Consider the following 23,545-nt stretch of genomic DNA (forward strand, 5'->3'; position numbering starts at 1 on the left):
TTTTTTTTAGGCCTGAAGTAAACAGGCAGTAATTCTTACATAGCTTTGTGAAAGACACAGTGCTCTACTTCAACGATCAGCTATTCAAATAAGATTTATAAGAAAAAAATGTAACCTGATCGAGAGATTTGGAAAGGAAGARAAAGGGAGAACATAAGCCTTATATTCAGAACACTGAAAACTATTTATACATATTTGCTAGCTTTTTCATAAATAAGAACTTCCACCTTATGTTGCAGCTGTCATTATCTTCAGTTCTCTGCCAGAAAAAAATGAAGATTAAAATAAAACCCAGTATGCTTCAGTATGTTGCATATGGAAARCCTTAAAAAATCTTGTAATTCAAGATTACTTCAATTTTCTTTACGTTCTTGGTTGGTATTGCTACAGTGCTAARAGATCTGTTAAATACTGAGGCAGAATGAAGGAGCTGTGCTATGAAATAGGCATGCTATTTCTTTGAATGTTTTGTTTGAAAGATTACTTGTTCTAAATTGTCTGGTTCTTGTTTCTTTTGAACAGTTGTTGGCAGTTCCTGTAGATAAAGTTATTAAACTATATAGAAGAGAAACCTGGGATAATCAATTTGATTTATCAGATACTTCTGTCACACAGGTAGGTGCATAAATCAAGTGCTTGCTAAAACTTGTGTAATTTAAAACTTACTCTGCTAGAAATTTATCCTGTGGATAGTTTTTTAAAATATTTCTATTTATCCCCCCCCACACACATACACCCTATCCCTTAGTCATGACTGCTCAGATTATTTTCATTTTTGATCTTACTAGTTTCTGTTGTAAACTATGGCTGTTTATAAAGACAAGAGATAACTAGATGAGTGTCAAGCATGTCTTTAAATGGTACTGGTTCTTCACCTTCCTTTACWGTAAACAGACAGATCTCTAAAGTCTACCAGTGAGTCACTGAGTGCAGCTGAATATCTGTTTTTACAAATTGTTTTAAATTCATAGCATATTAAGGAAAATGTTCAGAGTACTATTTCTTTACATAGTGGAGATATCATTTGTCTACTATTTTATTAGATTGAAATTTAGCTGTTTAGTAATGCAGTAACTGTGTCAACTGTGTCATCTTCTTGCTTTTTAACATTATGATATACTTGGAAAGCTTTGGGAGAAGAGGACCACTTCCCTAGTGTAATTGYTAGGTAACTGTTTATAGAGACTGTGTGTTACTTTTCACTGACTGCACAAGTATACAGCAATCGGAATGTTRTTAAGTTACGAACAGTTTTTAATTTTAATTTATGAATCTGTATTTTGTTGAAAATAAAAAGCAATAATGTTCAGTGCTGAGTTTATAAAATGTACTCTGCTTCTGTCTGTGTTTAGAGTCAGGTTTTGTTGGATCTTGTTGTAACTTTTAGAGACAGAAGATGAATATTCTAAAGGAAATAAATGCTATTTCTAAAGAGCAGTTCTTGTAGAAGACTGGCTAAAGCAGTGGTGTGGGTAGCTGAATGTGATTTGTCAAAGATTCTTTTTTTTTTTTCCTTCCCCTCCAACGTATCTATTTTACACTCCAGAATAAGAATGCTGTCCATGCTTTATCATTAATAAACTCTAATTTTCCTTTCTTGCTAGCCCTTGAATGTTGTGGTCTGGTCTCCTTGTGGGCAATACCTGGCAGCTGGAAGTGTGGATGGAAGTATAGTGGTATGGAAAGTAGAAACCAAGGAGTGCATAGGGAGGTATCCAGTTCTTTTCCGTAAATACTTAAATGCATACKTTTTTTTATAAAAATACAATTTTGTTGTTTCTTTAAGACTTATTTGTGCAAATATTAGAACTCTGCCTCTTCAAAGGTCTCAGTAAGGTTTACAAGGTTAAAAAAAGAAAAGAAAAAGAAAAGAAATTACTTGAGAATTTTTACTCTATAAAACTTGCAGGGTAAATCTAAAAGTTTGCTGCTAACGTTCCACTCAATACAAGCACCCCAGGAGACAGTGTATGAACGCTCAGATTGGAAAACTATTTGCCTGGCCTCACATATGGTCTCTGAACTTGTGGGTCTGGAAGCACATCCACAGGAAGGGAACTGGGAGAAGAGCTGCATCAGATCTGGGTGATGCTGACACTGGGCCAACACTCAGGTTGGACTTGAGCGTAGTAAGCRGGAGGAGGGCTCTGCTTTTGTGCGRCCTGGGAGAGGTATGCTAATWCTGCAGTTCATTTGCTCAAGGGAATACAGGGGCATCAGCATCACTCTTACTCTAACAGCAGCTTCCACAAGAGTATAACAGGYAGGTAGAAATGTGGCATTGCTCTGCGCACGCCCACTGTATTCATACGATCTTATTCATGTGACATATTGCTCTCCTTTCTGTGTAGCCAGAACGATCTGTAAATACTATGTTCTTAGGCAAAGAACAGGAAAGAGCTATGAATGTGAACTTCTGCTCAAATTCCATAGTCTAGTTTTGTGTGAGAATAAAGGGGGAAAAGACAGGGCTAAGTTATCATTTTATACAAGGGAAGCTGYTGAGTGTTCTTTATATAATTGAACAGTTCTGAAATACATGATTGCTCGGGAATTACTGTGTATTTTCTACATATAGGAGCAAGTTGTTCTATGAATGTGATTTTGACTTTTTAAGGTTAAATTACTTCCTCCATAGAAAAAGACCTGTTGGTGTTTTTTATAATAGCTTTTTATGCTAACAATAATCTCTTAATTTTGTGTTTCTTCATTTCTCCGATGCTAGTGTTATCACTTTTTGTAGTAATTCTTAGGGAGATTTCTGCCCTGAGAAGCTTACAAAAAAACCCATTATTTTTATATTCTTTTTAGGATGAAACATGAGAAAAATTACACAATTTGTGGATTGGCATGGCACCCCAAATATGGGCAGATTGCTTATACAGATACTGAAGGAAATCTGGGGTTGTTGGAAAATATTGGTGATGGAAAGAAACCAGATGATAAGGTGATCAGTACATATACCAAATATTTCTTAAATTAGCCAGATTATTTAGGTTATCAAACTGTATTGAACATTGTCTTGTGTTCTGAAAGTTCTCTGTCTTTTCAGCTGTTGATGATTAATTCAGTCCTCAAACTCCATRGGCAAAAGAAGGTTCGTGATAATTGTTAACTTGGTTTTAGGTTGCCAGTACAGTGGCAAAAGACTACAATGATCTCTTTGATGGAGAGGATGATGACTATTTAAATGGAGATATGACTGAACCACAGTCTTCCCCAAAGGGTATAGCTAATGAAGATGATGATGATGATGATGATGACCCTATGCCTACTTCAGGCCATCCAAGACGGACAATAATTGATAATGATGACAACTCATTAGGTACAGAATGAATTGCCTTTTTATAGCACTTTATTGTTTTTACTGGGTCCATCTTACAAGTGCTTCCTCTACTCGAATATTTTCTGCCTTATTATTCCAGGCAAATCCTCATTATTTTACRGTTTTCTCTGTATTTTCTGCCATGTTAATTCTTGGAAAATGCAAACAGTGGTTTTTTGTTTGTTTGTTTTTTAAAAAAAATTTCTAGATATTGGATTGATAAAAGCTAGTTCCAGTCTCCTTGACAAGGAGGATGACGATGATGATCAGGCTGGTGGTTTTCCAGCTTTACCAGCATCATCTGYTCGGCAGCCTTTATATGATGGGCCAATGCCAACCCCCAAGCAAAAGCCRTTCCAGTCTGGCTCTACTCCTGTACATCTCATGCATCGCTTCATGGTAAACTTCACTGCTGYACGGTTATATTAATCTATTTTGATTCGTTCATTAGTATTGTCTTGCTCTTGCTGCATCTTAATTGAAAATCTTGGAAAAGACTGGAAAGATTGGATTTTTTAATACTTCAGAGTGTGAAGCCAAATGGTGAAAAGTAGCTTTCTGTTTCTGTTCTATTTCTATAGAGACTATGTAATGATATGCTTTGTGTTTAAGCTGCTTCTGATGTAGAAATAAATATTTGGCTTGAAAACAGAAGCAAACTCTATGGTTTATACCTGTACTGTTGGAGTCTAACTGAAATATATTTGAAATTCCTTCTTAGTCAGAATTTATGGTTATTTTTTGTGCTTTTAAGACTTTTATATTAGTTCTTTCTAGATGCAAGTTCTGCTTCCTGTTGTAAGGTGAAGGGTTGTTAAACAATGAGTACAAAACTAGTTTCTGTCTAGTTCAGCTATTTTAGAAATACTTCTGCCCTGACTGCATAAGTCTTCAGTCTTCCTCGTCTCCCACCTATTGTTATTTTAGAAGAGGAAGCTATGGTAGAGTGATCTGGGGCATTTAATATCCTTGGCAATTTTTTTTTTAATAGGTATGGAATTCTGTTGGTATCATTCGCTGTTACAATGATGAACAAGACAATGCTATAGATATAGAATTTCATGATACTTCCGTACACCATGCGACACACCTGCCAAATTCTCTGAATCACACAATGGCTGACCTCTCTGCTGAAGCTATTTTATTGGCYTGTGAGAGTACAGAGGAACTTGCAAGGTAAATCATGGCCTTCATCTTTAGATCCCATAATACAAAGTTACACTTAGCTTGTTCCAGATATTTCTGCTTTTATCGCTTTCTGAGATTTTGGCTTTTGATCTTGATTTTTATTTATGGAGCTGTTTTCAAGGAGGATTTTCACATTAACCTGCGTGTAGATTTCCAGAATATTGAAAGATGTATTTTGTTTCCTGAGGACTTTTAAAATCCGTGTGTGTGTGTGTGTGTGTACACACACACACACACACCCTTGAAACACTATGCATTTTTAGCTCAAAGGAAATTGTAAACGTGAACAATAGTTTTAATCTGCTCAGGTCAAAATTGTAAAGGCTCTGCTGTTCCTTTCAATACTTGTTAAGGAGAGAAGTTTGGAGATACCCAGAGAATTCCTGAATAAGTGTGAATAACAAGTTTGTGAAAACCAGCTGGGCCATCCAGACCATTTTACTTAAGAACAATAGCAGTGATGCTTTATTGCCAGCTTCTGTGGAAATACCTTTAAGAAAGAATAACTCTCTCTGCTTTTTTTGTACATAACACACTATGTTAAGCTGAAAAAGAGGTTTTACTTTTAAAAGAATTACTTGTATCTATTGGTTATCTGACTCCCCAAAATTTTTCTTTTTTTAATGAAGGTAAACACCTAGCTAATCTATCAAAAGCTGTGTGTGAGAGATTTGATTACAGATACTTCTCAATTATTAAGCTTGCAGAACTGGATTTCTTAATTTTTTCTTTTTCCTGAAAGATAGCATAATGTGATAGACTTGTAAAGAGGACTGGTACTCAGGGGTACTGATCACCTTCAGTTCTTGTTAATGTTAATTTAGCAGGACACTTATCTGTTTCCATCTAAAAATCTCCCTGCAGGCTTGTAAGCTGTCTCTGCTTCATGCTTTAAAGGCTCTGGGTCTGCAGTGCTGGAGGTTGAGCTGGCTCATCAGTTCTTGAATAATGGGAGTAACAGCTTTGCAAATGACTGCTTGTAGTCTGTAGGATGATGTAGTTCCAATGTATGATAGTCACAGGTTCTAGATCTATGATACAGACATAATATACTGGTGTAATTTAAGTGCACAGTGTATTTTCCAAGTGTTATATATAGAGAGAATGTTACATATTGAGATACTTAACTGTTGTTCTTCTGTCTCTTGTTTAGCAAGCTGCACTGCATTCATTTTAGCTCATGGGATGCRAACAAGGAGTGGACAGTAGATATGCCAGAGGACGAAGACATTGAGGCTATCTGTCTAGGTCAAGGCTGGGCTGCTTGTGCCACTAGTGCCCTGCTAGTTCGTATTTTTACGGTTGGAGGAGTTCAGAAAGAGATCTTCAGTCTCCCAGGTCCAGTGGTGTCTATGGCAGGACATGGAGAGCAATTGATGATTGTTTATCACAGAGGTAGCTTTCTCTGTTTTGTCCTTTCTGAGTTGGGGCTGTGTTTTCAATCCTCACTTGTTAATGACTTCAGATACTGGTTAACTTGTGCCTAAGGAAAATAAGTATTTTACTCCTCTTTCTTTCCCTCTTTCTGATGACACTTCTACTGTATCAACTTGTAAGTCTTTGGAATCTGACGGCAAAGCTTACCTTTCATATTTGGATGCCTAGATTAACCTGTGGGGAAAGGGAGAGTTTTGCAAAAGTGAGACAAATAGATTAAACTTAAGTTTCCAATATGCCAAAATGAATTATTAAAAAAAAAAAAAAAGGAAGTAATTACTATACATACTTTATGTACCCAAAATGACAAATAGTCACTTGTCTGATGTTATTCATGGATAACGATGCATTAGAATTGGTTTTTGATTCAAAGCTTGCTTAAACTGAGGCAAGATAATTCTCTAATGCAGTCACTGAACAACATTTTCCTAGGTACTGGGTTTGATGGGGACCAATGTCTTGGAGTACAGCTGCTAGAAGTAGGAAAAAAGAAAAAGCAGGTTTTGCATGGAGACCCACTTTCTCTTACGAAGAAGTCCTATTTGACATGGTTGGGATTCTCAGCAGAAGGTATGATATGCCTGCATGTGTGATGTTGAGAAATCTTGACAATATCAGGAAATCTTGGAGGAGAGTTTGGATAACTGATGTCCTTTTAATAAAGGTGATCCTGGGACTCAGATTTAAGGAGAAAAAAAATTCCTTGGTGCTAAACAGAATTCTGGGATTTTTTTCCCCCACTCTTATAAATATATATATATTTATCAGAAGTGTTTAATGTATTTCCAATATGAAAAGAATACACTGGAATGTTATCAGAACTTGTTTTCGCGATTGGTTGCCCTGCTTAGCACGAAGAAATAAATTCTATTAATGTGCTTTAATAGACATGTTCAATATAGCTACCTCAGAAAGCCTGTGAGAAGTAACTGGTAGCTTGAAAAGTTTTTATGATAGCTAGAACAAGTCATTGTAAAATAGCTAACTTTTTTTTTTGAAATCTACACAAATAGTAGGAATTTGCATTCTAAATAAAATATTTCCAAGTTTTAAATTTGAACTTGAATCTGTTAGCTAGCAGCAGTGTTGACTGTCAGAAGGTGGCGCAGCTTTCTAAGGAAACTAGTGTTTCCAGCTAGGTTGTACTGTTTGGGTGGTAGGACATTATGCTTGAGCAGTGGTAAGTGTAGTTTCCCAGAAGTATAAACCAGCTCAAATCTATCTGTGCTGTAGTTACAGATAGAGATGCCTGTCAGAATAGTTATTTTCATTCGTAACAAACAGGTACCCCATGTTACGTGGATTCTGAGGGGATTGTGCGGATGTTGAACCGAGGACTTGGAAATACCTGGATTCCAGTATGTAACCTGAGAGAGCATTGCAAAGGAAAATCTGATCATTATTGGGTAGTTGGCATCCATGAAAATCCCCAGCAGCTCAGGTCAGATATTTCAAGAAGGAAATGCTTCATTTGTCTTAATTTACAGAACACTTCACAGTAACAGAAACTGAAAACAACTATTAGTAAAACAGGTGGCTAATTATGCACACTAAATGATCTAGTCCATAACTGTAATTTTACAGTTGACTTTACTGAATTGGTTTTGAATGAACTCATTGAAATTTTATAATGTGTAACAGAATAAGACTAGGTTTTTGCTTTAGCCAGCTGGCCTGCATACTTCGTAAGATCACACGTCTCTGATGCAGACACATTCATAAAACTGCATTTTTCTAGAGAAAGTTATCAAAACTTATGGTTGCTGTTAGGATTCTGCTTCTGTTGTTGATGTATCTTCTTAATTTCTTAATTAATTTTCTTTCTTAGCTCTGTCTTCCCTTTTTGTCCTTTTGGGAAGAATCCAGTCCTATAACTGATCTACATTATTAGGCGTAGGTGGGTCAGAACTGACTATTACTGTACCAGTATTTAAACTGGCCATGAAGAACARTATGTTCAAATAAGTATTTGGCTAAGCGTAAGCCATTGCTTTATAAAATATGATAGTGATGATGTTTCTAAGTAATTATATTTCTCTTATTATAACAAACATCCTAGACCTTTAGTTCCTAACCACGTTTTGTAGTCCTCTTTATTCAATGATCTGTGTCCTTTTCCCACTAGCTTACATATTTTTATTGAAATACAAGATAATTTTGTTTTGCTAGTCATGCACAATTGTAGAGGTTAGTGAGAGACTGCATTTTATTTACATCCATGCGATGTTCTTCATAATCCTCAACACTTTTTGTAATAAGAGGAATAAGGTGGTATCACTGGTAAATGTCAATTCACTGTCCATTTCTTCCTCCAAATCATTAAGTAACATTGGCCTTCAGGAAATTCATTAAAAATGTGCAGGACGCATCACATCAGACTGGCAGGTTGGTCAACTGTGAGTCAGTCGTCATGAGGTTTTTTCCTTCTCCAAGAAAAAGAATGTTGCTTTCTGAATTGCAACGAACGTCTTATTCAAAGCCACTAGCATATTAAAGATAACAAAGGGGGAGGGTTATTCTTGAAATACCATATGCTGTAATCAACACAGATAGCCAGAACACTAATGCTTCCTGTCCTTTTTATTTAGTGCTTGAAACACTAGCTTAAAGCTATAAGCAGACATTTTTGTCAATGCAGCAGTAGTGCTGCTGGAAAGACTGCCCTTCCCCGATCAATGTTTTACTCAAATGATCGTACCAGAGTGTACTGATYTAAATACAGTGGAACAGTAAGGCTACACTTTTAGTATAGGCTTATCTGTGACCGTGTTTCTTATTTTTCCCGTATGTGTGCCTAAGCACGGCACTGTCCACATCAGAATAAATAGATGTCTGTTTTCTTATTTTTTTTCTTTTTTTCCAGTGGCCTTCAGTTGTTCAGTAGTTTGATTTTAATAAATTGAATTACCATGTTGTAATTATAGTTAAATTGGGTATTGTGTGAGTTAGAAATCTGTGTCTGTTATGTGTCGTATTTACAGTTTCTAGTGTGAACAAGAGCAGCATGTGCTTTGCTGTTTTTAAAATCTTCAGTCGGCTGCACTGTAAAAATAACTCTCTATAATGCAATCTTACACATTGCTATATTTAAATCAGCATTTTAATTACTACTTTTTAAAGAACAAATCCTCTTAAAGTATCTTGCTTCTTAGGAGACATGATTTAGATATAGAACAACCGGTGGCTGTAGGTGACGAGGATTGTACGTTTTTTTTCTTTTCCTTGTGCAGGTGTATTCCTTGTAAAGGAGCTCGATTTCCACCTACACTTCCACGTCCTGCTGTAGCCATATTATCTTTTAAACTTCCTTACTGTCAAGTTACAACAGAAAAAGGACAGATGGAGGTATGGAATGCTGTTGAGTCTACAGTTCATAGTCTTAGATGCCCTCACAGTAGGGATTATACAAGATTCCTATAGGGGTTTAATAATCTCTGTTATGAAGAGGGTAATACAAACTCTGAGTAAGACACCTGGCTAAGGAAGTTATTTGGGTTCAGTGGTTGAATAGATTTCTTGGTTTTGTTCACAACTCTTTCAAGAAGAAGAAAGCAAAATAAAGCTGGTAGAGTTGATAAAAGATTATATTTACATGTAATTGCCTTTGGACCAGTGAAGCTTTGTTTTAGTAGGTAACAGCTAATGTTCTAGAATGCACTAGATCTTGGGATCCAGCTTGAGACCCCTTTAAAGGTGATTTGTTTCTAATATTTTAGGCATAATACTCAATTTCTAGAAGGTGTTTTTCTCCAATTCATATAATCGTTCTGAAGACCTAAGCCTTCAGGTTGACTTAGCCTATTACAGTAGAGGCTGGTTGAAGCCTCTATGTATGTTGCTGATCTATATTATTTTTGTATATGCAGAGTAAATCTAGAAAAAAATCTGTGTTTACTTTAAAACTGTTTACTGATTTAAATACCTTGTGCACAAAGATGTAAATATCTTTGTGCACAGCTGTAGTGCACAAAAAAAAAGAGCATAAAATTCTAATCTCAACCTTGGAGACAGTTTAATACTACTTGAAATTTGTCCTCCTTGATATAAGTATAGAGAAGAAGTTTTGAAAATATGTACTTTGTCCTTTTTTCTGAATTTGGTTTCATTCAGTTCAAGTTCTGTTTGTTTATCTGACAGGCTATGTCTCTTTTCTCACTCTTCTTGCTAAGTAATAGAAGGGAAACTTCGGGAAATTTTTATTTAGCTTGAGACACATACTTCTGCTTATACAGAAACAGTTGGTGCCTCCTAGATCTAGTGAAAACAAACTGGTTTTGAGTAACTTGATGATTGTTTTGCCACAGACCTAGTCTGGGCTAATGCTATACCAGTATTTTTCTTAAACCGTCTCAGTTATATTTTTCTGTTTCTGTCTCACAGATGATGATGATTACTCTTCACAGATACTGTGGTATTCTAGAATAATAGCAGTTTGCTGTGGGACAGCAATAATAACATTAAATAATTAAGTTTATTGTAGAATTGTCTGTGCTGGTAGCAAACTGGTGAGCATATAGGTCTGAAGTGCTGCTGAAAGCATATCATATATGGAATAAATGGAATTTGACATAGGTCGAGACTGTTTGGATTAGTTTGTGTATGGATGTTGTTAGTGTGATGTATTTTTTTCTTTAGTRGGCATTGGTTTTAAAGACAATTATTGTTTACTGCTCACTCATAAAATAAAAATGTCTAGGAATAAATTGTTAAAAAAAAAAAAACACTTGGTAACGTGCTAGGTATTGAGCTGTGGGTGGTGTGTGTTTTTTGTGTGTTTTTTTTTTTCTTCTTCCTCCTCTGACCTCTGGCGTGTTTATCTCTCTCTTTTCAGGAACAATACTGGCGTTCTGTTGTATTTCACAACCATATGGATTACTTATCAAAAAATGGCTATGAATTTAATGAAAATGCTAAAAGTCAATCAGCAAAAGAACAACAAGAACTTCTAATGAAACTCTTTGCTGTAAGTACAAATAAATAAATAATGGAAAGAATCCTTAGACTTTATTTTGAGTAGGTGGCATTTGACACAAGTTTTGATGTGATTTTTCTTTTTGTAAATTTGGCTCACATCTGCAGTTACCCAGCTAGTACATCAACTGCATTGAGCCSTGGACTGTTGTTAACATTGTTACTGCTCATCAGTGTGGAGGGTGGGAAGAAAGGTTCTTAACTGAAAGGGTATTTTTGCTTTCCCATGCATTTGTGATGGTGATTTGTCTTTAGCCATTCAGTCCACCAAGACCAGAATATGGTCCTAGAGTCTTGAGGAAAGCTGTATGCAAAAGTGTAGGTTAACAGGATTACCAAATTGTGTTTATAGGAGACTTGCTGGAGGCAAGGATACTTATCCAAAGTTAGAGCAGGTTTTAGTCTGTACTGCATTATTTAAACTAGTTTATGGAATCGTTGTGAAGCTGATGGGCTTTGTTCCTATTACACTTTTTCACAGAGGCTTTAATTATTGCTGAAAAGAACTGGACATCAACATGTGTTCCCTCTTGCAGATCTGTTTTACACTTCTAGTTATTTGAATTGGGCAAGTTGTACTTACAGACCCCTCTRTGTGTCAAGATGTTGATGCTCAAGAATGGCACTCTCAATAGCTGTCTAAGCTGTGGTGCTTGTGAGATGGGGATCTTTTTCCTTTCTAGTTACTGGTGTACTATTTGAGATTATTCTAGGAGATGTAACTATGAAGTGTGCGATTCTTGAGGTTTGTTTTTCTTTTAGCTTTCTTGTAAACTGGAGCGTGAATTTCGTTGTGTGGAACTTGCTGACCTCATGACACAAAACGTTGTGAATTTAGCTATCAAGTATGCCTCTCGCTCTCGGAGACTAAATTTAGCTCAGCGACTTAGCGAAATGGCTGTAGAGAAAGCAAATGAATTGGCGACAGCACTGGAAGAGGAGGAGGAGGAGGAGGATTTCCGAAATCATTTGAATGCTGGGTAACGCAAATTTCTGTGATTTAAAATCCTGGGAACGTTTTTACAGATTTATTAAAATTTTGGTCCAGTTGATGCATTTTTTGCTGTTCAGGACCTGACTTTTAATGAATTTTGTTACAAAGGGGCAGTTTGCGCTGCTCTACTCGTAAATGGTGTGTGTGTGTGTGTGTGTGTGTATATAGACTGGTATGCTCTTGTTCATCTCGTGTTGAGGATCCATTAGTGGTTAGCACTGGGGTATTAACATAAACTGAAATACTCACACTCCTTATGTCTGTATCCAACAGCTTCAGGGGCAGAGAGGACTCTGTACCGAGTTGTTCTGCTTTTCTGCAGCTTACTTGGCTCCAGCCTATTTTCTCTATCCCCTCAGTCTCTTTACCTTATTTCATTCCATACCTATTGTAAAATCCATTTCCTTTTCTCCAGCCCTCCCCTCTTTCAGTATCCCATCTCAATTTATCCCGTTTAGGCTTATTTCTTGTCTTCCAACTCTCCAGAACTGCAGAATTATAACAATTTTGCTATGCATCCTTTACCCTGTATCTGTGCTATCTACTTGTCCTCTTCTCCCTGCATCTACTTTGTCTGTTTTGGCTATAAAGCAAGATGAGGCAAGAGGCGGGTTGACTTGTTTTTAGCTATAGGTTATACGGAAGAGCTATGTTCTTACTTGGTCTCTGGATGTTACATCTGTAAGGAGAATAGTTGTAAGCTGCTCGTCTGATGACCTGGAGAAAAAAAATGTCATAATGTTTTATCAGCAGCGTTGTTTTCCTATAACAATTGTTACGTACAAGGTTTGAAACCTGCTTAAAAAAGGGAAAGTAATAAGCCCCTAAATTTATCTGCATCCATTGCCTAATTCTTTTGTTTGAAATGGCACATTTAAAACTTCTTTCTAAATGCTCTGTCCTGTTATTCTGCATCATAAATGCATGCTGTAATCCCATGTCTGTGACTTCAGCCACTCCGAAGGTTGAAGTACATCACAAAGGCTGTGTTGTTCTTGTAGTGAGATTAATCTAATACTGATATTCTGGTAGGAAGAAATGGAGCCTTTGTTTACATACATACATAGTTTAGTAATCATCAAAGATTGGGGGGGGGGAAACTAAGAAATGTATGTATTATTATTGGGACTTGAGAAAATAATGATGAGACATTCAAACTTGGTGCCTAAACTTCAAACTGAAAATATGYATCTATATTATCACCTGTATATTTATTTGTGTGTGTGGATGTAATCTGGTTTTCTTCATGATGCTGGAAATATGCGTGTTTAAATGGTAATTATTGAAGATGTTTTATGTTTGCATTTATCTCTGCAAAGTCTTCTGACAGCAATGGCAATGTTGTGCACACTGAAGGGGCTGTTTGTATTTGAGCCTTTGCTCTGGTGTGCAGAGCTGTTTGAAGGCCAGAGCTGTTTAAAGGCTAGTGCCTGTACTTTTAACTGGTTATGAATTCCAAAGCAATTTCACAGACGTATGGTCTTCCTTAAAACTACATGAGTATCGCTTCAGTGACTGCACCTAGTGCAGTTTTAGGGTGAACTGAACTGTTTAATTAGAAAAGTAAGTTAGCTTTCTGTTGTTCCAATTAAGAAAGCATTCTCTTTCTTAATGCTTAATATGCTTAATGCTTAAAATGCTTAAAGCATTTTCCTTCTGAATGGGATGAAGTTCAAATCACCAGGTTCTTTTGATACATTTCTTCCATTTAGTTACAGCAACTCTGCCACAGAGTGGAGTCGGCTGCCAGTCAGAAATGTTCAGCAGGACCAAGAAATGGAAGATGCTGAGGAAGCTGATACATTTGAGGAAGCAGAAGAAACACCAGAAGCACATAAACAGAGTAAGAAAAAAAAATATGTATTCTCCACATTGGCTGGAAATTATCTAGATGTGTCTTTCAGACTTAAACTCTGGGAATTCCCTAGTAATTTGCAGTTTGGGTAACTGAGCAGTCTGTACAGACAGATGGATTTTTTTCCTTTTTGTTTTCTTTACAAAAAAAAAGACACAAAAATTAGGTAAGACTAAGGCACGCCATTTCTCAGGGCCTGCAAATTAGGCAGAAGTTGTTTATTTTAGAAGCTATCAATGTAAATAGAAAATAATCCAATCTGCTTCACTGAGTTTTGAGACTGGCTTGCAGTGGTAGCAGAGACTAGGTGTTTTGCTGCTTAGTTAGACAGAACGTGTCTGGTAGTTTGTGATCTGTCTTTGCGTGTTGACATACAGGGAAAAATGTGGAGTGGGAACAACTGGCTGACACCTAGAAACTCCTGCCTGTGAGTTTCCTGTTATGTGGAAATCCCTGTGGGAAAGGTGTAGTTAGTGTCTACCTCAGTGAATGGATCCAGATTCCAGCCTGTGCTTCGGTCACTGCAGAACAACAAGTTTTGCATCTGTCATCTCTTAACAACACTTTGTTCATGCAGTGTGCTTAGTAATTATTTAATGGACCATTGGGGAGGTTTTTGTTACCTAATACGATGGAGTGGTTCACCTTGTGAAAATTGCTTTTGTTTTCAGCTCAAATCTGGCAGGAGCTGAACTGCTCAGGTAGTTTGCTGAGCACACCCTGCTTGAGGAACCAGGCTTTTACCTCTTGAAGAGGAGTTGTCAGGCAATGTGTACTGTCCTGATGTTTCCATTAGGACACTGAAGCAGACCTTTCCCCCCAGTCCCATCCTTTGCCGCCTTTAAACCTCCTTGCTTCCCATTCTTACGTATGTTTATATATGCTGGGAAATATTTGAAATATTCACGTTTGCACTCTAAGATGTGGTTTGACAGAGAAAAGCAAAAAGAGTTCAGTGACTATTCTTAACATACTCGGCTTGTGAAGGATGTTATCTTTATCTCCAAATGAAAAAGTAGAGATAGGTAGCATTATTTGTAAAAGAAAAATACTCCTTTATGTATTGCTGTATTTATTTATTTATAGATTGCCTTACTTACATTTCATAGAGTTTACATCTTTTAGTGGTAGGTAGACATCTCTTGTTAGACATTTATTTAAAAATCTTGCTTTTGGATATAATTAAATTTTATTCAGTTAAAAAGCAGGTTTGGTAAATAAGTATACAACTCTTAAATTTAGATAAAGATAACAGTTTTATGAAAGTGTGTGTGCAATTTGAAAGGGAAAAGTGGTTCTTGAAGATGGGAATTGATCTGGTATAGTTTGCTTGTGTGTTTGGGTTGCCTTGTGTTTTAATAAGTTAATGCTACTACATTTTATTGCACTTACATATGTACCTCTTCCTTTGTTCTGAAGGGCAAAATCCTTTCTCCAAAGGTGTTACCTCAAAAGAGGTGACTACTCCTAAGTCTGGTGAGTAAATCTCCATTTATTCCATGAAAAAACTTTGTCATACCTCTCAATATCTGCTCCTGTTTGTATCCTCCTTTTCTCYTAATCCTATTTAAATTTATCACATTATAGTGCTGTCAAGAGGTAACTTCTAATGATTATTGTTCTCCCAGTTTTGCTGCTTTAAAAGGTTCCCTGTCCTTTTTGATGTTTTCATTGCCTAGTGATGTTCCCTAAGGCTGTTCTCATTGCCTTAGTTGTGCCAAATGCTGGATCGGTTGGTTGCCTGGCTTCGTCCTGAAGGCATTCTCTGGGACGCAGGAAAATTGTGAACAACGGCCAGCTGATGTGTTTTATTCATGACAGGCACATTTATACATTGCACTTCTAAGTCAAAGTTAGCAACCCTGCTGTAAAACTGTGAGTTTGATATAGCAGGCGGGGGCAGAGTATAACCTCTTGCTTCTCCCGGTGTCTTTCGTTCCGTTATCCCTCCAGCTGGCATAATAGAAATGGGAAAAGATTTGGGAGTAGAAGTAATGAATCTTCCTGTGGATTTGCTTTAAGTTGTTGGTCCTGTGTAGTTTTTCTGATGTCTAATGATAGCTGAGCATATATACCATAGCCTTAAAGTGTCTTTCAGCTCATGCAACCACTCTCTAGACTAGGGGGAATTTTTGTGTGTGTGTGTGGAGAAGCTAATGTCTCCGATATAACTCCCGATGGCCAATGGGTCAGAGATTGTTGAAGAGGAGGACTGACAGACACTTAAATACACACAACTACTCTGTAAGCCTTGTTCTTTGGAGTGGGGCTAACATTGTTTCATCTGCTTGTGCAAAATGCACACGCTGCTTCATAGATTCTTTTTCTATATATAAAAATATATAAACCCAGATGTATGTGTATATATTTATGTATGTAAACACATAGAATTGTGTCTGTATGTGTATATATGCAAACACGTGTGTGCTTGTTTATGTATGTATGTGTGTATATACTTCTTTCTTTTTTTTTYCYATTTTCTGTTAAATAGCTGTAATTGCATCGAGCAGCCAAGGACGAGTGAATCCCTTTAAGGTAAGAGTTTTGCAGTTAATTTGATTGTGCTGTTCTAAAAATCACAACACCTTTGTATATCTAACGTTATGACTTAACTATGACAGAAATCGGTGTGGGGGAAGGGAAGGTGACTAAAAATAAATTAAAAGTCTGGTTGTTCTGCTAGGTGTCATCTAACAAAAAGGACCCAGTGGTTCCTTCAGCTAATATTCTGGACTCTATGAGCAAACATGCAAAGAAAACGCCTTCATGTAGCAGTCGACTTGTGAACAAGCAGAAGCCTCCAGTTATAAAACCTCTGATTCCCAAACCAAAATCCAAGCAGGTAACGTTTCCAGTCTTTTTATGTTGTTTCAGTGATCAAAGAGCAGTAAATTTAATTTTACCAGCTTTTATTAAGTATAAAACCCTACTGACTGACTAAAGCATCTTAGATGGCAAAGTTAATTCAAGCGTACTACAGAAATTTATAAACTACATAAAAACAGCCTAAAACTTGCTTCAGTTGCCAAAATGTCGTTCTTCACTGAATCTTATGCTTTTAAGTAGTCTTAGCTGTATATATCTACTGTGCTGATATTCTAAACTGTTGGATTAGAGGCTACATTAATGSAAAAAATTGTCTTTTGGAAAGACATGCTTTTGTTAGGCTATATGATGCATGTTGCTTGGGGGGCGCATGTTCTCAACAGTGTCTTAATTATTTCCATAGGCTTCAGCAGCCTCCTTTTTCCAGGCTCGTACACCTAACTCTAGTGAAAAAATAGTGGAAGAAAGAGAAGAAAAAGTGGAAAGTGAGTCCCCTGTTGCTGAAGTTGCTACACAGGAAAACACTGAAAACAAAAGGTGAACAGAGACTTGCTGCTTAATGCTGTATTTCAATTTTGATGGAATAGCTAGTCCAAAAATATATCCTTTTGTTTCTGAAGGCACTTGACTGGCCAAAGTAGCAAAACAGTAGGATAAGTGATAGCTAACAAGTTGTTATGCTTCTGAATTCACTTCAGAAGTTTAGCACACTGCTATTTGTATTATACATATTATCAAACAATTTGTCATAAAACAGATCAATGGGATTTTGAAATATTACAACCAGCCCCCGCCACGCATATACACAACCAACCAAACAAAACACTTGTATGACTTAAGGAGCATGTCTCTTCCTGAGTGTCTAATACGCCTCGTTCCTCTTGAGCAGATACATTTTCTAACAATACCAGTCCTTGTGAAACTTGCATTATTATAATGATATTTTCATTTTGACCTAATTTAACTGAGGAAGGATAAGGTAATTGTTATTAATTTAGACTAGCATTCTTTTCATTAACCTTCACAGACAAGGTTCCAAAACAAGTGGCAAAAAGAATTATGGGGGAAAAAATAGCTGAAACATACTAATATTTAAGTGCTCTATCTTTAAATTGATGGGACCCTGTCGAAAGAGACCAATTATGCTTTGTCATTCTAGCGTTGAAATGTTAATCTCCACATACATCACAATTTTAATAAAAATGTTTGACTCTAGTCTTGCCTTGTCAGCATGTTCTTTAAACATGCTGCATAGGAGAATGGGAACTGCTGACTGTCTCTTCTTTCAAGAACAAAAAAAATCCAGTCAGTTATTGTTTAGAAATGTTATTTTGGGTGGGGGGAGGCAGGGAATATGGTTTTTCTGTAACATTCATAAACTGGCAATTCTTTTTTTGCTTGTTTTAGACCAAGGACAGGATTCCAGTTATGGCTAGAAGAGAACAGAGCAAACATTTTAACAGATAATCCTGATCTGAATGAAGCAGAAGTAATAAAAGAAGGCATGAGTCGATTTAGAATGCTGTCATCGGAAGAAAGATTGGTAAGACAGCTTTCTCTTATTTTGTTTTTCTGATAAATTTTTTCCACCAATCCAGTGGCTATTTCCACTGGAGTTTTCTTTAAATGCCACTGTTCTCCATCTCTGTGGACTTATGTTTTGAACTGAGCCATAATCCAAAATATTTTTTGATGAAAATATGAAATATATTGATTTCTGAATAATAAAGAACTGAAAGTAGCTTTTGCAAACTGGGGCACCTGAGAAAAAACATTAAATAGAATCTTGAAAGAAAAACAAAAAAGGGAAGGAGTCACCGAATAAAAATGGTATAGCCAGCATTAATTCATTGGTGCTTAAATTTGTTCTAACACCTTTTAGTTTTCTTTCTTTTTCAAGAAAGACATTAAAGCCTTGAACTTCATATGTAGGTTCAGAGGAAGTATAATTTTGAAGGGGAATGCTGTTGCAAAATAGGAAAGTTAGGAAATTACTCCTAACATGACTGGCAATCTCTGTCAGTTCTTAACAGAGATTATTTTGTTGCTTCCTTATAGTCAGAGAAAGAAGATGTTTAAAGCGGTGATTTTTGTGGCCTGTTATGCAGGTGGTTTTCTCAATGATCTACTTTCTTTAAAGGTGTGGACTGAGAAAGCGAAAGAAGGAACAGTTAATGATTTAACTGAAGCTAAAAAGCGAAAGCGTCCCACAGCTGGTAAAGATGAGGGGAAAAAGAGCCAGGAAGAAAAATCAGAGGATTTAAATTTATCCAAAAAAGTAAAACCTTTAGATCAATCTACAAATGTCAGATTGTCAGCTTTTGCATTCAAGCAAAGCTAAATAATGTGATATCTTCTCAGCATGTTTTCTCAGAACATTAGATTACTCTGTACTGAAAAATTTGCCCCTGTGCTCAAAGAGCATTAGCAAAAAGAGTGCGTTGCTCCAAGTCTTCTTTTAGAAAATATTTTGTTATCAACTCCTTCATGAAATGTTGAATCCACGCCCAAGATCGTTGCAAATTACTTAGAACTAGGATACAGCTTTATAGCAAAGCTAGTGCTAGTGGACTAGCTATCTAGCAGCACTGTTCTGTACATGGCTACACTGTTGTAGCCATGTGCCTTGATGCTTGTGATACTTGGTGCTAAATCCAGATGAATCGTTCTGGGGAATACAGAAGTACAAAAACTATCCTATGGTAATAGCGCTGAAGTAATGGCTTTTATACCGCTCCCTCTGCCTGCTGCAAAGGCTCGTAAGAAAGAGACCAACATCTGTGACCCTGATGGTAGCAGTGAGCAGCCTAGCAAAGGCTAGGAGAAAAGACTAGGGCAGAAGCTGAATCAGGAATGCCAGGTACAGAAATGAGCCATTCCAGATTGTGCAGACATGCTTTCACAGTCGATGCTTCGGCTGTGTCCCAGATCTGGTTCAGGAACTGCTCAGAACTTGTTTGTATTATTTTATGTAATGTTTGTTTTTAAAATAAAATTTGAACGTTTGTTTAAGGTGGTAATCTCCTTTTGACGCTTTTTTAATTAAATAGACTTCTATCTCCTAGACGTAAGGCAGTCATATTTACCATTCCTTCTTTGGAAGCAGTATAACAGCTAGATTTGAAACTTAAGAGCAAAATAATTCAACTCTTCAGTATGACTTGTTATGCTGAAGACTTCTCCGTTTAGTATTTCTTCTGTCTATATATACCCTTCCATCCTTTTATTTATTCTTCATTTCTATTTCTTCATATTATGACTGAAAAGACAGATGACTTTCCATTTATAATAGATTTTAAACATGGAAATCTGTAGGCTGAAGATTCAGTGAGATTTTTATATAAGTTAAATCTTAGTGTACAGGCAATTGTTACTAAAAAGCATAGCAAAACACAGGCCATTTTGGAAAAACAACCAGTTTTCACTGTATGTAGAAAATGGGGGTTGTGATGTCAACTAAGGATGGAAAATAGAAAACTATCTGAAGACCCATCAGTTTAAGTGCATTTTTCATCAAGTTTTTCCCCTTATATATTGTTAGACGTGTTGTTTGTTCAATGCTGATGGTAGACTGCAAGTAATAATTAATGTAAGCTTGCACTTACTGATKAGGACTGTATTGACACAATGCAAAAGACAGAACAGCGTATTATAGTGTCTATATTCTTTGGAAAGAAATGATTGTATCAGCTACTGTCTGGAATTTCTTTTAGGCAATAAAGTACACTCACATTTGGGTGTATTGGAGAAAAATGAGTTTGCATTGATAAGAAAAACATTCTGATGAAAAATCGTTACAGGCCTGGTGAACTGTGTAGTGTTTTCTTCCTACTAAACAAGGTTGTGCTGCTGATGACTACCTTAAGCATCATCAACATGGTGCTGGGAGATGGGATGAGTGTAAGTGGATGGCCCTTCTTCAGTCTGCATACATATGATCCGTACTCAAGTTGAGCTACCCGTCGGATATTCTTTATGCAGGTCAAATACAAGAAGTTCAGACCCTTTCTGGAATAAACAAGTAAGCTGTTCGAGTAGCTCCTCAGGACTCCCATATAAAGGCTGCACAAAAATACTTGCTCAAGTTGTTTATACCTTTGGCTCAGGACATTGAAATCGATTGTGCTTCTGCAGGATCGGGAGAAAGTGAATAGAAAAATTAGGTAAGAAAAGAGTCTAGACTTGAATGGAAAGTATATGCTGCTTGCCCTAAACTGGGGTGAAAAAAATCCATTATTTTAATAATTTCTTCAGATTGAAAACCATCTTTGGAAAGCAGAGTATTCAGATTTGATGACTTTGGGATTATCTGGGTATATGCCATTCAAGTGAAATGTTTTGACCTTACTCATCTGAAACAAGAAGCTAACTGGCGACTTTTACTCCTAATGCAGCAGTGTTGTTTCAGGGAAGGAAGGTTCTGATGGTTTCTTTTTCTAAAAGAATGGAACCAAGCCACTCTGTAGATCCAGATACTGGAACCATGTTTGTCCACCCTCATTCCCTGCTACACAGGCCATCCTTTGCTTTGAATGACGTGTACAAATCTGGCACGCTTCCTGTTCTGAACCAGAAGCAGGTAGGTATCTACTGCTGCAAGTAGCTGGTCCCACAAAGCAGCCAAAGTCCATTTGGCTCTTGTAGGAGGGAGGAAATGTCCAAAGTAAACTTYCCCATGAGTTTTCTAGCTGGTTTCAGAGCATGTAGATGAGATGTAGATGGCTTTATTGTGGGCATATCCATCTGTCCCCGTTGTAGCTTCCCGTTCGGTAGAACGGGATGCAAGAGGGTGGCATGGGCAGGACAGGCGCCTTGGTGCCTTTTGCTTGGAGAAAGCCTCCTGTGAAACCAGCCTCTGAATTTCAGGGAATTCTTTGGAAATGCTTGCTTTTGCTGAATTAATGCATTTCCAATGGAAAACCAGATTTCTTGGATATGCCAGCCTGGAAATTGTATCGAGGGGAGTGCCTGACGTTGCTTATTCCCCCTGTGCGGGGGAACTCTTTGCTCTTTGTTAATTGGCCCCCTTGGCTAGTGGAGAAGCTCTGTATATTGACCCACTGCCAAGGCAGTGGTGCAGCCGTGCTGTTTGCGCTGTTGGGATGGAAGATTTTATTACATCTAAATTCAGTCCTGCCATTCCTTTCTGAATCCCAGGAACGAAGCTGCTGCCTTCTGCCATCCCCTTGCTCCATGTCTACCTAGGGATGCTCCTTGCTGGAAAGATGCAGCTGCTAAAAACAGGAAAAAAGAATCCCCCGTAAGATCTGTGCAGGCTCTAAGAATATATATCCTCTGCAAATCAAAAGTAGCAAACATTCACCTCCCTAGATCAAGCATTTCAAGCTCCTAATCTTACAGAAAGATCTATAAATTGACTTCTTGAAGAGAAGAGAGCTGCTAACGGGCTGCACTTGAGAGAGAGGCACACTTGCAGGAAGCTGGACATTTATTTAAAGGAAGTTCAGTTGTAAATAAATACAGTTTGCGGTTCACCTCCTGAAGAAGTGCTTGCTTTGAAAAAGATCCGTTTTTTGGGTCCCCTCAGGCAAGAGCTGAGCAGGAGGGAGCTGCCCTTCCAGCAGCAGAGCTGCTCCTCTTGCTCATCTTCCTGCTGCTGTTTTGTTTTCTGCCCGGGCTGGCGCATCCCTGCGGCTGCTCCTGACCCAGCGGCCGCAGTGGCGGTCCAGCAGGGTGGCTGACATCTACCGTGTGTACCCTGCACTTACTTATTTTATTTTTTTTATGACTAATGTGAAATAAAGGCTAGGAACTGCTCTATGTAGCGGTTCAGATCGGGAGGTCTGTTTGCAGCATGACGTCTGGCAAGCGTATCTCAGCATTTGGTACTGGGCTGTGTTAGCAAATAGTTCGTGGCAATGCAATCTTAATTAAGGTGCCTGTCTCCATCAGGGAAGAAAAATGCCCCTGGGCTGCTGCTGGGGGCGCGGAGCTGCCGCTTCCCACGGTGAGCCTGAAGYCCTCGCCTTAACTGGGGAGGTGAGGTTAAATCAAGCACGCTGCGGTCGTGTCTCTGCAGACTTCCCTTTCCACGAGGCTTTACGGATGGGGCGCTTCTTCCCGGGTTTCTGCTTTGGTCCTGCCTGGGGATTTGCTAGAGCGAAGCTCCCACGGCTTGTTCGGGATCCGCGTTCCCTCCTCAGACGTTTCCTAGGGACGGTGGCGGTGCAGGCAGCCCGGGCGAGCTGGCTTGGCAGAGACCTCGCAGGCAGTCAGGGAGAGCTGAGACTAAAAGGGGATTTTCAGGAGGTTAAGAAAACCCATCCAGCCTGGCCTTTTTCTAYGCTTTTTTATGGGAAACGCCAGCATTTGCTCCCTTTCCCTCTCCACTGGGAAGCTCGCCTGCGTGCTCCCAGCTGCGTCGAGAGCCGCCGCTGCCTGCGGGTTTGGGGAGAGCCGGGGCACGGAGGGGACGGGGCGAAGGCTGCGAAAGCAGAGACCTCCCGGCGCGAGCCGCAACGCAGCGGAACCGAGCGCGATGCGCTGGCGTTTTAGGAGCCTGCAATCAGCTTTGCCTGTTATTCTGAGCAATCAAATTAAATTGCTAGTGATTCACTCTTCCGTTAAAGGGCGGATGAATCCCGGGCTGCGTTTGCAGGGCCCGGGGAGGATGCGTGCTGCTGGGTGCTGCAGAAATTGTGGGAGTCTTTCCCAGCCTGTGCTTTAATTTTTTTTCATATATTCTGCAACAGCAAAGAGCAATTGCTTTGGGAAGGCTACGTGAGAGCGTGGGGTGCAGTTAGTAGGGAACCGTCAATAAAAGCATACGGTAAGGTGCACCGAGGGCTGAGCCGTCTCGGATAAACCGAGTACCTAAACCACCAAAAACGTTTAATCCAGCGTTTTCAAGCGCAAAAACCTGTCGGTGCTGGCTCGCGCGTGTGCAACGGCGCAGCCGGAGGCGCCGCCTCGCCGGGGCCGCCGCGTG

The 23,545-nt window shown here is 38.3% G+C and overlaps 2 protein-coding genes across 2 annotated transcripts in view; both read left to right on the forward strand.

The window, feature by feature from the left end:
- The window catches only part of WDHD1 (WD repeat and HMG-box DNA binding protein 1), a 30,576-nt gene extending 10,968 nt beyond the window's left edge, over nt 1–19,608 (forward strand). The window contains exons 7-25 of the mRNA XM_085315106.1: nt 523–615; nt 1,605–1,711; nt 2,812–2,947; nt 3,127–3,325; nt 3,534–3,724; nt 4,317–4,501; nt 5,667–5,908; nt 6,383–6,520; nt 7,235–7,391; nt 9,181–9,295; nt 10,782–10,913; nt 11,684–11,901; nt 13,628–13,758; nt 15,190–15,246; nt 16,262–16,305; nt 16,454–16,612; nt 17,000–17,133; nt 18,004–18,139; nt 18,737–19,608. Of these exons, the coding sequence (XP_085171232.1) occupies nt 523–615; nt 1,605–1,711; nt 2,812–2,947; nt 3,127–3,325; nt 3,534–3,724; nt 4,317–4,501; nt 5,667–5,908; nt 6,383–6,520; nt 7,235–7,391; nt 9,181–9,295; nt 10,782–10,913; nt 11,684–11,901; nt 13,628–13,758; nt 15,190–15,246; nt 16,262–16,305; nt 16,454–16,612; nt 17,000–17,133; nt 18,004–18,139; nt 18,737–18,937 (2,775 nt within the window). The 3' untranslated portion in view covers nt 18,938–19,608. The remainder of the gene's footprint in view (nt 1–522; nt 616–1,604; nt 1,712–2,811; nt 2,948–3,126; nt 3,326–3,533; nt 3,725–4,316; nt 4,502–5,666; nt 5,909–6,382; nt 6,521–7,234; nt 7,392–9,180; nt 9,296–10,781; nt 10,914–11,683; nt 11,902–13,627; nt 13,759–15,189; nt 15,247–16,261; nt 16,306–16,453; nt 16,613–16,999; nt 17,134–18,003; nt 18,140–18,736) is intronic.
- An 864-nt stretch (nt 19,609–20,472) lies between these two features.
- GCH1 (GTP cyclohydrolase 1) overlaps nt 20,473–23,545 on the forward strand; it is a 25,404-nt gene continuing 22,331 nt past the window's right edge. The window contains exons 1-2 of the mRNA XM_085314979.1: nt 20,473–20,496; nt 20,731–20,759. Of these exons, the coding sequence (XP_085171105.1) occupies nt 20,473–20,496; nt 20,731–20,759 (53 nt within the window). The remainder of the gene's footprint in view (nt 20,497–20,730; nt 20,760–23,545) is intronic.

Source organism: Rhea americana, unplaced genomic scaffold (genome assembly GCF_003343005.1).
Source record: "Rhea americana isolate MKP2758 unplaced genomic scaffold, rheAme1 scaffold_42, whole genome shotgun sequence".
Taxonomy (NCBI): Eukaryota; Metazoa; Chordata; class Aves; order Rheiformes; family Rheidae; genus Rhea; species Rhea americana.